This window comes from Heptranchias perlo, chromosome 34 (genome assembly GCF_035084215.1).
Source record: "Heptranchias perlo isolate sHepPer1 chromosome 34, sHepPer1.hap1, whole genome shotgun sequence".
Lineage (NCBI taxonomy): Eukaryota > Metazoa > Chordata > Chondrichthyes > Hexanchiformes > Hexanchidae > Heptranchias > Heptranchias perlo.
In genome coordinates this window covers 26,372,465-26,389,026 of record NC_090358.1, presented here as the reverse complement: position 1 = coordinate 26,389,026, position 16,562 = coordinate 26,372,465, and the positions used below count along the sequence as shown (strand labels likewise).

Genomic DNA, 16,562 nt, shown 5'->3' with positions numbered 1-16,562 from the left:
TTGGATAGGCTGGGGTTGTTTTCTTTGGAACCGAGGAGGCTGAGGGGTGATTTAATTGAAGCCTAGCTAGTGGACAGAAAGGACCAATTTCCCTTGGGTCAATAACCAGGGGGCATAGATTTCAAGTAATTGGTAGAAGGTTCAGAAGGGAGCTGAGGAATTTTTTCACCCAGTGTGGTGGGGGTCTGGAACTCACTGCCTGAAATGGTGGTAGAGGCAGAAACCCTTAACTCATTTTAAAAAGTACTTGGATGTGCACTTGAAGTGCTGTAACCTACAGGGCTACAGACTAAGTGCTGGAAAATGGGATTAGATTGGGTAGCTCTTTTTCAACAGGCACAGACACTGTGCCGAATGGCCGCCTTCTGTGCCGTAAATATTTCTGTTTCTATGTTCTAACATCCATAGACTCAAATGAACAAGATGCGTTCTGTCACATTCCGGCATCGCTACAACTAAGGATGCATTAACACTGCAAGTTCTATATCCATGCAATTTAAACTCTGCTCAATTTTTCTTTTCCATTGACTTCAACAGAGAAGGAAATTGGACAGACTGCCAATTCGCTATCCCCTGTTTTGCAAAACCACCCAAGGCAAATGTATATCCCCTCTGTAAATCCAGTGCAGTGTCTAACCTGGCATACAAAGTGCTCGGGGGTTCAAGTGGGCCTCAGACACTTTGTAACCCATCTGACCTTAACTTAAACTTTGGCAGCAGGGATTCTCCCCTTCCCACTCAACATATAAATCTCTACCTTTTTGGGAGACTGTTCTGCTGGTGAACAGAGCCATGCTCAGAGCTCCCCTCTAAACTGGACAGTTAAAATGCTTGGCTCTTGCCTCACTGGACCCTGACCTGCAGCTGCCTTGTTCTAGCTGATGGCCAAGTTTAAGTACATCCTTAACACCATTTCTTTCCTGTTTTCTTTTTCATTATGGATGTTGGGAATTCTCAGATGTATTGGAAATTAAATAAACTGATTGCATTCACCTTAAATCACAAAACCTCCTAAAAACAATTTAAGTAATTAACCCCTTTACAAGAGAGTCCTTTAAATGTTGAGAATGCTAACTGCTGATGTTTTAACTTTCAGAAATTTCAGAAGAGAATCAATTTATTTATGCTGTACAATTGTCATGAATCACTTAAGAATTTCAGTAATCTCCAATAAGTTTCAGTGATAACTGAGTTGGTGTTGGTCTGGTTTGGATGGAATTGGTTATTTTTTCTTCATGTTGACTGGGTAATTTTGCAAGGCTGCACTCCCAGAACCATGTAAGATTACCCCTATAGTCTAAAGAAGTGTTTCTCTCAACCTCTTATTCTGGAATACACTTTTTTTTTCCCTTTAGGAATCACTCTGTTTCAGTCTAATCTTATTATTCTGTAGGTGAAAGACACTATAGGCTACGACACATTGGGTCACTGTTTCTTCCTGGAGGATGGTGTGGAGCAGAGGAACATTCTGTACCATAACCTGGGGCTCCTAACCAAGGCGGGCACGATCCTCCCTTCTGACCGCAATGAAATAATGTGTGTTTCTATCCGCAATCAAGTTTATGGAAATTATATTCCTGTACCAAGTACCGACTGCATGTAAGTTAAACGCTATGACCTGGGGTTTCTTCCATGGGCGTGACCGAGGTTAGACAGCAAAATGCGTCCATTCTGCCGATGTCAAGTTATGCTCACGTTTCCTGCTAATCTCATTAGAATGCGTCTGAACGTAAAATGGGGGTAAATCAGTGGTCAAGGAAAACGACAAGCTCGCACCATATATTTCTAAGTATGAAAATTAAAGTTTCAACTTATTCGACCATCATTCATGCACAGCATGTTTAAGAACCTGCAATTGGGGAAGCTTTTAAGCTTTTGATGTGACTTATGCTGCTGCTATAAAAATGCATTCAAAGAAACAGAAAATACAGAACAGGTCTGTGAGGATAATTTTTTTTAAAAACACTCCCAAAAAAAAGTTGCAGTAAAACACCAGAAAAATGACTGTTTCCTGCTGCACCCGAAAATCTGATCATAATTTGAAGAGAGCCTCTGAACAAGTGCAATTGCAGGAAACTCATGAGGCTTTGTAATCTGGAGGCGGGGCCAATTTTATGGGTGGAGATGCGTTTATATGGAGACGACCGTAAAAGATCGAAGATTTGGGTGTATTGTACTTGCGTGCGTAACTCACTTACGCCCAAAATTCTGCAACTTTTAGGCTGTGTAACTGATTTGCACCAGGATTACACATCTCTGGACGAAAAAATGGTGGAAATTCAAGGCCTATTTTCCTTCACAAATGCCTGATTAAACTTATGGTTACACTGGGATTGTGATTGCAGAATTTTATATATTCTTAGCCTGGCTAATCTTTTTGTTTATACCTGTTGTGTATCAGTCTTTTTGGTGATCTTGTTGTCTACACAAGTGGAAATTGAAGTTGGCTAGAAATTGAACAGCAGAATACTTTTGAAGTGAGGCATAACTTGAGTAAATCGTGAAGATTTTCCTCACTCAAAGTAAATTGGCTGTGCTGCTGTTCACCATTGTGTTTGACTGAGGTGTGGACATTTTTAAAGGCCAGTTTTGGAACAATTTTACAAATGTCCTGGATCCTCACTCACCAGCCATGCATATTGGGAAATTGTGGCTGATCTGGCTCATGTGGAAAGTTTCCTGTTGGTGTCACACATTTATCAAATTTGGCCCCATTATTTTTTTATTTATAGCGAGGTTTCTGCAAGTATATATCACATGAATTGCATCTCTACTCTAGCCGATACGTTGAAAATCTCTAAGAAAAGAATTTGATTTAACAGGGCCATCTTGACCTCAGATTTTATACTTGCACAGGTGATTTAGGGAGCTCGTGGGTTTTGTAGTTTAATGCCTGCATTAAAAAAACAAAATAAAAATAACTAGTGGTTTTAGCTTCAATTCCATAGAGCAGATTCTAAATGTAATATTACTCGACCCAGACTTTCATTTTATCGCATTGAAATAGCTCCAAGTGCTTCACATGATATGTTGGGAATGACTCTGATACAGGCAAACACTGTGGTCCTTACACATTTGTGAGTGAGAAGGGAATAGAGAGATGGGGGCAGAGTGGGAGACTCGTATGGAGTATAAACACTGGAATAGATCAGTTGGGTCAAATTGTCTGTTCCTGTGCTGTAGATTCTATGCAGCAACACCTAACAACAAAGCAGTTAATCACCACATATTTTAATGTCCACCAGAATACACAGGAAGGACATTAGTTTAGTTTCTCATCTGAAAGGCAGCATCATCAGTAATGCTGCACTGGAGAGCCAGCCTTGGTTATGTACTTGTGTCCTAGTGTGGGGCTTGAACCTGCAACCTACAGACCTAATAGGCTGTAGATGGGAACTAGCACCTTTGCAGTGCTCATACTGTGACTGCAGTGAGCAAATAGTTCCAGTTGTAAAATTAATACACCACTTGACAAATTTCATATCAGATTAAGATGACATTATTTTTCTCCGAATAAACCACTGTTGTCTAAAATCTCGATGGAGTTTTAATAACTAGCAAGGAATGAAATGCTATCTATTTGGTGCATTTTGCTGGGGTTGTAGAATAAATAAATCTGTGGGTATCTGCGACACCAGAATAGCAACACGAGGCTTAGCAATACCAGCAGTACCATAGGGTAAAAAAGCATAGCATTTATATAGTGCCTAATCACATTTCTCAAACATCTGAGCTTCACATACATATACAATAGCGTTGACCAATCCAATAAATGGAGGAGAAAGCATTGCACTAAGGTGAGAACTTGGTCTTTTTTTAAACTTGTGTGACATAAGCATGAGATTGTTCAAATGTATAACTCATTTAGTAGATTTACTGCTCAAACCTCCTGCTAAAAGATCTGTTCTATTACAATGATGCATTACTACTCATCGCTAAAGTGGAATATTAATTCACAGGGCTGTCACAACCTTTTGGATCTCCAATCCAAACAACCATCTAATCAACAATGCAGCTGCTGGAGCTCAAGTAAGATATATTTAGTTGACTTTTGAAACTAGTTTTTGAATGCCAAGCTTAAAAGCTGGGATGGTACAAATTTGCTCTAGATATTCTCTCTGGTTTAAAGTCATTGGTCTCTCCTGCAAATGGACCCTGTGTGCCTTAGTCAGGAGTTTACCTTTACTACCCAAGATCTAGACATGATAGTGTGACTTGGCGTAGTAACAATGAAAACCCCTTATCTGCACTTTACCAACCTTCTGACAGGCAGACTAATAAATGTTTGAGATGAGCCCAGTTATTAAACAAGCTGGTTTACGAATGAACAGAATTACGTTTATAGTAAATCTTATCTTGCTTCATATTTTAGTTAAAAAATCCTTGCAACATACAAAATCACCAAGCATGCCATCCTGCCCCTGTTAATAGGCTAAATTCATTTTTCTGATCAGAAAATTCTTTGAAACTGGTCAGCCCCAAACTTAAGAGCACTCTCACTCTCTAGGCCTGGCTTCCCTCCCAGCCTCAACTAGACTCAATTGGACTGTGATTCTTTTGTTCCTTAGCTGGGCAGGAAGGACAAGGTCTGATCTTTGACCATTTGATCCTCCCTCAGCTCTGTTTCTGGAGTTTGGCCAGTTAAGCTGCCAATCAAACATGCTACCACCCTCCAAGGAATGGGTTTCAAACAGATAACTGAGTTTCAGCCATGCTTAGTATGCATGAAAGCAGCCCCTTCCAATGCCCTTTGTGAAATGCTCACTTAAAAAGAACTAGCATTTATATAGTGCCTTCCATGACCTCAATGACCCAAGTACTTTACAGCCAATGAAGTACTTTTGAAGTGAAGTCACTGTTGTAATGTAGGAAACATGGTAACCAATTTGCACAAAGCAAGCTCCCTTAAACAGCAATGAAATAATGACCTGATCATCTATTTTAGTGATGTTGGTTGAGGGATAAGTGTTGGCCAGGACACTAAGGAGAACTCTCCTGCTCTTCGAATAGTACCATTGTGATCTTATATGTCCACCTGAGACAGTGCAGCACTCCCACAGTACTGCATGGAGTTGTCATCCTAGATTATGTGCTCAAGTCTCAAGTGGGAATTGAACCCATAACCTTCTGAGATGAGTGCGACCACTGAGCTGGACTGTGATAGTGATGCACTTGTCCCAACCTGGTAACTGTTTCGATGGCTGGCTTATTACCTTTAGCAAGAATTCAAGAGCCCCAGCCTTCTGTTGTTTCGATGACTCCACTTTTTTTTTCTCACCAAGTAATTGAAAGTTGTGCCTCTGACAATTAAAACCTCAACCTGGAACCAAATTCCATATTATAGCTTAAAGCAAAAATCCCTGTATGCTAAATAGCTGAAAATCCCAAAATGTAGCTATGGGGAGGAGTGCGCTCAGGATTTCTCTCGTACTGGGGTTATAAATTCAAAGTGGGTAATTCTCACCACTGCGGAGTGGATCGTCTGCCTGTTTTATAGAATCTGCCTCACTTTCATCAACTTCAATGAAAATCGGGTGGGTAAATGACTCCCCTCCACCAGTTTACCACCCAATCGGTGAAAATTATCTTAAGTGTTTTGTGATTGTTCTATTTTTGAAGGAGGGGGAAATACTTACCAACAAATAAAAGTACGTAATTTTGTTGATTTCAGAACAACTCCCTCAAATTCCATCAGGTAGGCACATTTCAGCGATGGTTGTAGTAGAGGACACTGATTTGAAGCATCTATTAGTTACCCACAGAAAGTGACCACCTATTTAGTACCAGGCAGTCAAGACTGGGCATCAAATAAAAGGTTTGCATCTCTAGAATGGCAAGAGAATACCCATCAGACTTAAACAGACTCAAGTTGTGAAACTGAATTTCAAAAATCTTGTAATTTGTGGGCTAGCATCAGAAAAATGATCCTGAAAGTTTCAGACTGTCATAAAAAGCCAATTGGTTTACTAATGCCCTTCAGGGAAGGAAATCTGCCACCTCCTACCTGGTCTGGCCTACAATAAGCAAAATTGACCTCCGAACCTATTAAGACTGCTTCTCCCTCTGGATACTGAAGCAATGCCCTTAAAGGAATAGACCAGTTTAATAACTAAACATTACAACTGTGCTCCAGAGTACAGATTATCTGTGAGCAACATCATGGTAGATCAGCTAGTATATATATTTTTAAAAAAATGTTATGCATTTGTTAGTTTTAATATTGCTTTTTTTCCCCTAGGATGTGGGAATTTGGTTCATCTTCCACCGTGCTCCTACTGGACAATCTGTGGGTCAATACCCAGAGGGTCAGTCTGAGTTTACTCCCCTGGGAATGTTTTATAATAACAGGGCACATTCCAATATCAAGGTTTGTAAAACTTTACTACAATATGCATATGTAATAATGAAATCTTTTTCTTATACTGTCTGGACTCTTAGCAGCATTCCTGCTGCTATATATGGTTGTGGAATTATACTGCATATGTACAAGTGCAGGCGTGGGATAAATTGAGATTCAAGCAATATAAGAAGCGTTTCACTAAGTTATCTGCAGGCCTGGTCAAACTCTGCCTTAATTTCTGTCACAAACACAACCACAAAAAATTCTTTATTAAATGCAACACTCATTAAATAGTTTGCTTGTTATACATTGTAGTCCATTTAAATGACCAATCTTTTGGCAGTAAAACTTATTCAATTATCTGGGCTATTCACATAAGCAATTACAATTATTGCAGTGAATAACCAGCAAAAAACTGATCAATCAAATTCCTCTTTTTTTTTCCTTCCCAAAGCTTCCATCCACAAAACAGCAAATATCTCAAAACTGATCAAGTTAATCATAATTTCTTCAAACTATTTTCCTTCAATCAGATCAGTGTGTACAACTAAAATTTATAAACACAAGACACACCAAAGTGGGGGGGGGGGGGAAGGAAGAAGTCACTGAACCTACCCATGAAATTGACTACTCAGTGTTAGAAATGCTTGCAAGAAGTTTCCTGAACATGGACTGGCCTGCCTTATATTAATGAGAATAATTTCTATACTGGGGTGCCCTGATGGACATGTAGAGCTGCTGCAAATGATCTTTTCTTTCTAAGGGCAATAGCAGAATCCAGGCATTGTGCAGGTAGTGTGAATTCCTACATAAGAAAATATTTGAGCATTGACCTCAGAGGGGGATAGACAGAGACCGAGAGAGAAAGAGAGACTGACTGATGGTCGCACCCTTAGTCCTGTTTTCACTATCCTCTCTGACCTTCCATTCTCCGACCTCAAACGATCAATCCTCAGCAAAGACTTCAGCTTCATCCCCTTTCTCTCCTGACTGTGTTGGTCATGTTTTATATTATAATTGTTGCTTAGAATATTTCACCCAACTGGTATTACTATACTGTCTCCTGGAAGTCAAGATTCCAACAAATTGTTGTTGAACTCATGGCAACAGGATATAAGCAGAAATTGAACTAGACTAGATAGCTCCATTTGAAGAACTAGCACAAGTGTGATGGGCTAAGTGGCTTCCTTCTATGCTGCAGCTTCTAATGGATGCCCCTGGCATTGATGCACGTGCATTAATGTTTGTCGCAGAAATAGAGAGGGCTTTCTCCTGGCACCAGGAAAATGTATGTACCCCATATAGAATAGAATCATAAAATCTGGCCGTGCAGAAGGATGCCATTCGGCCCATTGTGCCTGTGCCAGCTCTTTGAAAGAGCTATTCAATTATTCCCCCAGTGCCATTATCAAGTTAACAAAATTCATTCACATTTGCCATATCCTGACATTCCTTTATTGTGCACAAAGGAAAGTCAGTTCTCCAAAGGCCAAACAAATTGACTTCTGAGATGTTTCCTGTGGGCGACTGAAAAGACCCTGTGACAATGAAGTTGAGGGCAGCGATGACCTTCACTGGTAGTGGATTATAGATGGCTGAGTGTCATGTGGGTCTTTGTGGGGTGGGTGTCTTACCTATATTGCAGCCTCCCTAGTAAGCATGACTCTCCTCATGCACTGTTTCTCCACCATGCCTAGGAGTACTGCATTAGATCTGTGCTGTGGGTAGTTGGCAGCAGTGCACCTCCTAATCCTTTGTGCTCCTCCTCCTCTTCCCCTCCTCCTCCTTCTACTCCATTGCAGTATACCCATCAATGACCAGTACACTGTGCACTCTGCCAAAATCCCCCTGTATACTATTCACTTCTGTCACTGCTGGGCTGATACTTCAAAATTTCCGATTCATTGAGCTCATTCATGCCAAGTTTGACCTGGAGTGAAATACTCACTCTTTGATTTGACTGTGCAACTAAGGAAAGCCACACAAGTTCTTGATGATCTTAGCCATGGTGAGCAAAAATTGCCTTATTCACTCCTCACTAATGCTCATTTGTCCATTTTTGGAGAGGTCACAGCTGCATTAACCGTGAACCAATAGTCTGTTAGCACTTTCTACCCACAGTCCTCCACCTTTTACTCACATCTTTTTTGCTAAAATTAGCAACAATTGGAATTGCACCCCCACACACAACAGGAAAAATATAGTTGTGAGTTAAGGTTTAAGACAAAGTTGGAAATTATAAAGCAAATTTGAACAAAAAATAGAAAAGCTATTGTACAGAACATGGGGAAAATGGAGCTGGAAATAAAACTTACAGAAAGCAAAAATGAAACCGATGTGAAAAACTCAGATGGAAAATTGCAAAGAAGGAAAAGAGAATGTAGGAAACAGTATAAGTGGGTGAAAAAATAAGATGAGTTGAAATGGAGCTACAGTAGATCTAAGTGATGAGGATGATCTACCGATTTGAAAAGTGGAGGATATTCAATGCAATGAGTTTCATTTGGCCACAATACCTCCTACAGGCCTGCTTCAGTGAAACACCAAATCCACAAGGGTGGTGTTATTAAGAATCCTTAATTACTCCAGGTATCGCTGATGTTTGTTTATCACATATGAAGAACTGGGCTCCAATACTGATAATGGAGAGTTGTAATGTAATATTTTTAATGAATCCATCGCCTGTGGTTTATTGATTTCTGCCCTCCTTTTCCACAGGCTGGACTTTTTATTGGCAATGGAGTGAAGACAACCAAGTCCAATGCTGACAATCCCAGAGAGGTTCTTACAGTAGACTTTGCAAGGTATAATGGGATTTATTATTTCAGGTCATTCAAGCTAATTGTCATTTATTTCACAATCTATAATGGCCTTCCATTTAGGATTAGTTAAGTGATGAGTGTAGAACCAAATGGGCCACTTGAAGTGATTTGGGTTTGGTTCCTTGCTAATTTCTTGCCAACCAAATCAAGGAGCTGCCTATAGGGAGCAGCTCACTGAATTAACTTAAAATAAGGCCCTACCACAAAAATGGCATTGGGCCCATGCAGACTCCCTTGGGGGCACAGTGCAGGCACCTCCCACTACCCACCCAATGTACATGCCACTCCAATATTCCCTGGCATGTCTTCTAGCTGTGTTTGCTGTAATGGGCTGAGAGGTTACACCACCACCTCTGGAAGTAAGAGTAGCAGGCGTTACCTTTTACAGTGCAGCGTTACCCTCTGATTTCAGCTTCTTGGGACCGTGATAGCATTACCTACTCAAGGATTGTATTTTTGATAAACTCATCATGTTCTTCATTAAAATTATTCCCTTTTTAATCAATTTTGATCTGTAGTGTCCACCCTGTCTAAATTCCAGGCTTGGTGGTAGATGATAGGAGTGCCCAGGTTTGATCTATTTGATCATTTATACAGCCCAAAGTACTTCACTGCCAATGAATTATTTTTCTGAAGTGTAGTCACTGTTGTAATGTAAGGAAACGCAGCAGCTAATTTGTGCATAGCAAGATCTGATAAACAGCAATAAGATTAATGACCAATTAACCTGTTTTGATGGTGTTGGTTGAGCCAGGACACCGGGAGAGCATCCCTGCTCTTCAAATAGTTCCATGGGATCTCTTATGTCCACTTGATCAGGCAGACGGGAGCTTGGTTTAACATCTCTGAAAGACAGCACCTACCGACAGTGCAGCACTCCTCAGTACTGCACTGGAGTGTCAGCCTAGATTACGTGCTCAAGTCTCTGGTGGGACTTGAGGCGAGAGTGCTACCACTGAACCACGGCTGACCCCTAAGTTAGCGGAAAATCATTTTTTGAGTAACCAAAATTCTCCCCTGCATATGATGATCGTGCAGCAGCAATATTAGTAAAACTGCACCACTGTATTCTCAATGCAGTGATATAGCTACATTTACATTGAAATACAGATACATGTGCCAGTAGTTTCATGTGTACCTTTGTAGTTTAAATAATTTGAAAGTTGTGGGTTCATCCATGTAATCATTTTACTTTACAAGTGAAAAGTACTGCATAATTGTTTCATAATCCTAGCATCTATTTCCAATAATGCTGGATTTGTCATTATAATGTGTACAGTATGCAGTTATATGAATCCATTTCAACTGTCCCCCTTAACAGTGCAGAATATTTGCAACCTCCAAGTTTCTTGAAATTTACACTGGCCGTTTTACTCCAAAAATGTGCAGCATCAAAGTTAAATGTTTGCTTAATTATTTTGGAGGAAATATTGTGACCAGAAACATGTTTTTAAAAGGTTGCATTTGTTTTTTTATTTATGACTCGCTAAATATTTTTCCAACTTATGTCCAACTGATAACAGATGATTAATGATTCACTAGTCCTTAAAGCTGTCATACCTAGCCTTCTGTTCCTGCTGAGTCTTTGGTTCTGATGTTTATGAAGTGCTTAGGGGCTGAGTTCCTGCCTTTGTTGATGACAGGAGCATCTGTTTCCAAGACGGGATTTCTCGTATGGCCACGATCGGACCAACCATCTGTTTTTTTGTCTTTGACATAGGTTTCGACCACATCAGAACGCTGACCCAAGAAAGCCACGGGTTCCTGCCATTATTGATGGTCTTGTAACCTTTAAAAACAACGACCATGGAGCTTGGGCTAGAGGGGGAGACATTATTTTCCGCAACTCAGGGTATGTCCTGTCAAATCCTGGAAAGTGTGTTTGACCCTAGATATACAGCAGTGATGAATACATTGCATTTCCCATTACTATAGATATACAGCACTGAGGGATACAATGGGCTCAATTTTCAAACGGAGCGGGATGAGGGCAGAGGGGTCAATTTGAGGTTGGGAAACCCATTAGTATGAGTTTCCCGGACGTCCTTACGATTTTGACATAAGGACGTCTTTTTTTTATGTTGGTTTCCAGTCCGGCTGATTGACAGGCTGGTCTCAGTCGGATGGGAGACCAGCAGGGGAGAGGATGTCTCCAGGTAAGTCTTTGTTGGCATGGGGAGGGGTGGGGGGCACGGGTGGGCAAGGGGCAGCGAGTCATGGGGGAATGGGATCGGGGGTCAGTCTCGGGCGGGGGGGAGGGGGCGGTGAGGAGGGAGGATCAGGGTTGGAGGACCAGGGCAGGGGGAAGCACTCATGCTCCTCTGGGCCCACAAGCTGTGCCTTTGTGGGCACTTACCTGCAGTCTCTGGCCTTCTGTAAAATGGAAGGCCTGGGAATCCTGGCCCCATGGGGTTGAAATGGGGAATTAGTTTAAAAATGAAGGCCTGAAGCCTCTTTGAAAAGTTTTAAGGCCCAACCTACCTCCTGGGAGTGGGTTGGCCGCCTGCCCCTCGTCCCGTCCCCGTGAAAACTGGAAATGAGTGGGTTGGAGGCGGGTCTGACATGGTGGCAATTTTCAATGCCCCCCCACCCCGTTTTTTACTTTTAAAATTGAGCCCAATGCATTGCTAGTTACTGTAGATACTCTGTTGTAGGTTCCCATTATAAATTCAGGGGAGTGACCACATTCCTTTATGCTTCTACAGGTTTTCTGACAATGGAATTGGCCTGACTCTAGCAAGGTAACTTTCTTTGGAGATTTGTTTTTCTAATTTTATGACTGCCTTACTCAATGATCCTCTTTCCAAATCAAATCTTTTAGGTATACATAAATTAAAACCAAAACCTTGTCTTCTAGAAATTAGCCTAATAAGGCAAATACATTTTAATATCATTTGTTTACTTCCTTGACTCCAGCTGAAGTCAAGACCAAGGATATTTGTCAGGTGAAGTGAGTTTAGAGGCCAAGGGTTAATTGGACCAGGGTGCACACAGATGTCATTCAATCCAGTTATAAAGTCATATCTTCTGCCCTTATTTTCACATTACCATTATAAATTCCTGTGTCACACTTATAATGGAAACAGCCTATGTAAACTTGTCACAATGTAACTACATGCTCTTGCCAGTGGTGGCGCTGCAGGTTGTAATTACAGCGTGAAAAATTTAAATAAGCTGTTTCCATTATAAATGTGGACATAGGAATTTCTAATGGAAAAAGCTGACAGGAAGTGTAAGATTTTTAATAAAGCTACAACTCAACATTTTTTAAATATACAATTGACTTGAACATTCTCTGTATTCAAAAGTGGCAATAATAGTTGCACATTTTGCAATTGTTTTTACAGAAGAAAAGAATAGGCAGCATAGGAACTAGATGTGATCTTGGCTTGTAGAGGATGCCCTTCAGAGATCAGAGTTCAGGAATACATCACAGCTTCGCCTCGAAGGACATAAAAAAAGATGACTGAAAGCATAAAAATAAATAATTTGCAGCATGTTGCTAGCTTGGCCTAGTCACTTACATACAGCCAGCCTGAGGGGCAAGGTCCTACACCCCCTTCCCATACCTCTGTCCCTGTGTTGTTTTCAGGTCTTCTGCTGTCACTCTGGTACCCTCTCCGACTGCTTTTTCTCCTACTCCAATGATCTCCAACTACCTTGTCATGGTAGACACCAGGCTCACCAACAGCAAATCAATGAATCACCAGATAATCTATTTTTTGTGGTATTGGTTGAAGGAAGAATGTCGGCCAAGACACTAGGAGAACTCCCTGCTCTTCAAATAGTGCTGTCCAACTCAGCAGGCAGACAATGCCTCTGCTTAATGTCTCATCTAAAAGACTGCACTTCTGACATTGCAGCACTCCCTTGGTATTGCAGTGAAATGTCAGCCTGGATGCTGTGCTGAAGTCTGAGAACATAATTTAGTGGTGACATCATTTCCTTTTTAGTAGAGTTTTGGGTGGCTATTTCAGCTTTTTTTTCATGAATGGAGCGTGCCGTGTGATGTCATCATTTGGTGGACAGTAATGGAAGAGGATGCAGAAGGGGCATTGTACACAGGCTAGTTATTGGGAGGCAGTAGGAAGTTTCGCATTCAATATTTATAATGTGTTTATTAAATAATAAATTTTAAATGGAGGAAGAATTTGGAGAATTAAGGTCTAATAGGTTAATTACTATAATTCGAGCTAATTGCATACTAGCAGTATATACTACATCCATCTCACTGAATGCCTTGCTTAGTGATCAGTAATATTAATGAAGATGTTGATGGGCTGTATGAGCATTGCAATTTATCGTCATGGTGACAGGATGCTCTTGGGTACAGAGAGCAAACATTAGTGGCTTTTGTTCTCCCATTAGGTACTTTCCTTCACTTAACAGAAAGCAATAGCAGTCGTAGTGCAAGTAGCTAGGGACACAGTTGACATTTGCTGTGCTGAGTGATTACAAAGCAATTTTATTTTTTTCTTCTGAATTACAGGTGACTCAAAGAATGGTAGTTCTAATTCATTGAGTTAGTATCATCAGTGGAGTAAATTCAATATTCGAACGTCTATTGAATAGGATGGAAAATCATTAGCACACCCACAATTTCCCAATTTACACTCCCGACTGGCAAGGCTACCTGCTGGTAGCACGTATTTATAAAATCAGCCCTGTGATTGTGGTTGTTTTTGTATCTTCTTGCTCTTCCCTTGGAGAATAGTATGAAGTAGTGGAAGGATTCTCAGGCTTATTAACAGTCTGACAGTTCCTTCCACAGCTGTAACCATCTTTATACCGGCTGATAGGGTGGTCAGGTTTGTATGGCAGGAGAGTTTTATGGACTCCCATAACCCATACGATGAGGGAGGGCCACCCACACCCACCAGACATGAGCATCCCGCTGGATGTCAACCCAGAATTCAGAGCCAGAGCTTTGGTCTCCGCTCACCAAGACTGTCTGTGTGGAGCAGGGTTTGAAGTCTGCACCTTCTGACTGAGGTGGCAAGGCCACCACTAAGACAAAGGCTTGCTTCAGCCCTATGGTGTTACTGAGTCTGTGTTATAAGTTAAATTAAACATATCTACTCATAATTTGGTCTTCTCTGACTTAAGTATGTGATGTTCCACTGTGTAATGTTTATTCATTGTTAAATAAATTGAGAATGTCTTGAACTTGTGTGGAGAAGCGTTAGCACTTTCCCTGATGTTTTAAATGCCAAGACTTCTTAACTTTATCTGCAGATAACCAAGAAATCTCCCAATGGATCATAAAAACAAGACAGCTCAGTTTTCAGATCCATTATATATAGAATGATCTGAGTAAATCTGTACAAACACTAAACTTATTAAGCTTTTTTGTGGTTGATACTACCATTCAATTAAGACTGGTAATAGAAAGGGTTGTTAACTGCTATTGTGTTTTTGTTTTCATAGCGATGGAACTTTTCCAACTGATGAGGGGTCAAGCTTGGAAGTGACAAAATCAGTCTTTGTTGGTGAAAGCATTAATGTAGGCTGTAATGGAGGACAAAACAGATACTGGGGCAAGGGAGCACACGGAGAGTACAGAACACTGCCAAGAAACAGGTAGAAAATAAAAGATTCACCGATTAAAGCAAGTTTAATATACATTTTAACAGATTTTTAATCCAAAAGCTGCTAGGAGTGTTGGACTTAAGTGAGTTTTATGATTTCCAGAACTTTTCCCATCCGTGGATTCCAGATCTATGATGGTCCAGTCCGACTAACACAGTGCACGTTTAGGAAATACATACCTGTCCACGAAAGGTACTCCAGTGCGCTTGCATTTTTTATGAGGAACGCCTGGCAGATCAGCCCCCAAAACAATGTGTCTCAGGTCAAGTTGGAGAGGAGTGTAAGTCTTAAAATAATTTGCTTGTGTATTCTCAAACATCGACAGAAATCATTCTGTAGTCGTGGAGCAAAAATGGTAAAATTAACCCTTTGGAGTCAGGTATTAACCTGCCATGAGCTGGCTGTCATTTTTAAATATAAACCCAATTTTTAAACTGAAGAACATTGGACGGTGTTACGAACACATTTCATTGTCTGGGATATTCTATAATAGTGGCCCAATATTATAACCTGATTTCCATTGAACTGCATATGCACAGTTGTTTGAGGGTCACAATTCATTATTTCATGTCCACCTGCTAGATCTGCTTCGCTGGCTACGATGGATCTGAAAGGCGAGTGATTGAGAAGCCAAATGGCTGCACTGTACAGTTGGGCTGTGCACTCCACATGCCTGCAGTATGGAAAAAAAATTGCTAATGGCTCCATAGGAACAGACACTTGACTAAGGAGATGGTTCTTGGTAGTGCCGTGATAACAAATAGAATTGGAGGAAGCACTGAGGGCAGCAAGGGCACAGAATGTACTCTGGGTGGGGGACTTCAATGTCCATCACCCAGAGTGGCTCGGCATCACCACTACTGACCGAGTTGGCCGAGTCCTGAAGGACATAGCTGCCAGACTGGGCCTGCGGCAGGTGGTGAGCGAACCAACATGAGGGGAAAAACCTACTTGACCTCGTCCTCACCAATCTACCTGTTGCAGATGCATCTGTCCATGACCGTATTGGTAGGAGTGACCACCCTACAGTCCTTGTGGAGATGAAGTCCCATCTTCACACTGAGGACACCATCCAACATGTGTGGCACTACCACTGTGCTAAATGGGATAGATTCATTACAGATCTAGCAGCTCAAAACTGGGCATCCATGGGCTATCAGCAGCAGAATTGTATTCCAGCACAATTTGTAACCACATGGCCTGGCATATTCCTCACTCTACCATTACTAACAAGCCAGGGGATCAACCCTGGTTCAATGAGGAGTGCAGAAGAGCATGCCAGGAGCAGCACCAGGCATACCTAAAAATGAGGTGCCAACCTGGTGAAGCTACAACACAGGACTGCATGCATGCTAAACAGTGGAAGCAACGTGCTATAGACAGAGCTAAGCGATTCCACAACCAACAGATCAGATCAAAGCTCTGCAGTCCTGCCACATCCAGTCGTGAATGATAGACAATTAAACAACTAACTGGAGGAGGCGCCTCCATGAACATCCCCATCCTCAATGATGGCGGAGTCCAGCATGTGAGTGCAAAAGACAAGGCTGAAGCGTTTGCAACCATCTTTAGCCAGAAGAGCCGAGTGGATGATCCATCTCAGCCTCCTCCCGATATCCCCACCATCACGGAAGCCAGTCTTCAGCCAATTTGGTTCACTCCGTGTGATATCAAGAAACGGCTGAGTGCACTGGATACAACAAAGGCCATGGGCCCCGACAACATCCCGGCTGTAGTGCTGAAGATTTGTGCTCCAGAACTAGCTGCGCCTCGAGCAAAATTGTTCCAATACAGCTACAAAACTGGCATCC

At 41.4% G+C, this 16,562-nt stretch overlaps 2 protein-coding genes across 7 annotated transcripts in view; both read left to right on the top strand.

Moving 5' to 3' along the window:
• The window catches only part of LOC137301907 (cell migration-inducing and hyaluronan-binding protein-like), a 194,917-nt gene that overhangs the window by 15,306 nt on the left and 163,049 nt on the right, over window positions 1-16,562 (top strand). The window lies entirely within an intron of this gene.
• The window catches only part of LOC137301905 (inactive cell surface hyaluronidase CEMIP2-like), a 120,262-nt gene that overhangs the window by 50,675 nt on the left and 53,025 nt on the right, over window positions 1-16,562 (top strand). For all 5 annotated transcript variants that reach the window (XM_067971622.1, XM_067971625.1, XM_067971621.1 and 2 more), the window contains exons 11-18: window positions 1,394-1,599; window positions 3,960-4,029; window positions 6,239-6,367; window positions 9,059-9,144; window positions 10,883-11,014; window positions 11,868-11,903; window positions 14,590-14,742; window positions 14,854-15,031. In XM_067971622.1, coding sequence (XP_067827723.1) covers window positions 1,394-1,599; window positions 3,960-4,029; window positions 6,239-6,367; window positions 9,059-9,144; window positions 10,883-11,014; window positions 11,868-11,903; window positions 14,590-14,742; window positions 14,854-15,031 — 990 coding nt within the window. The remainder of the gene's footprint in view (window positions 1-1,393; window positions 1,600-3,959; window positions 4,030-6,238; window positions 6,368-9,058; window positions 9,145-10,882; window positions 11,015-11,867; window positions 11,904-14,589; window positions 14,743-14,853; window positions 15,032-16,562) is intronic.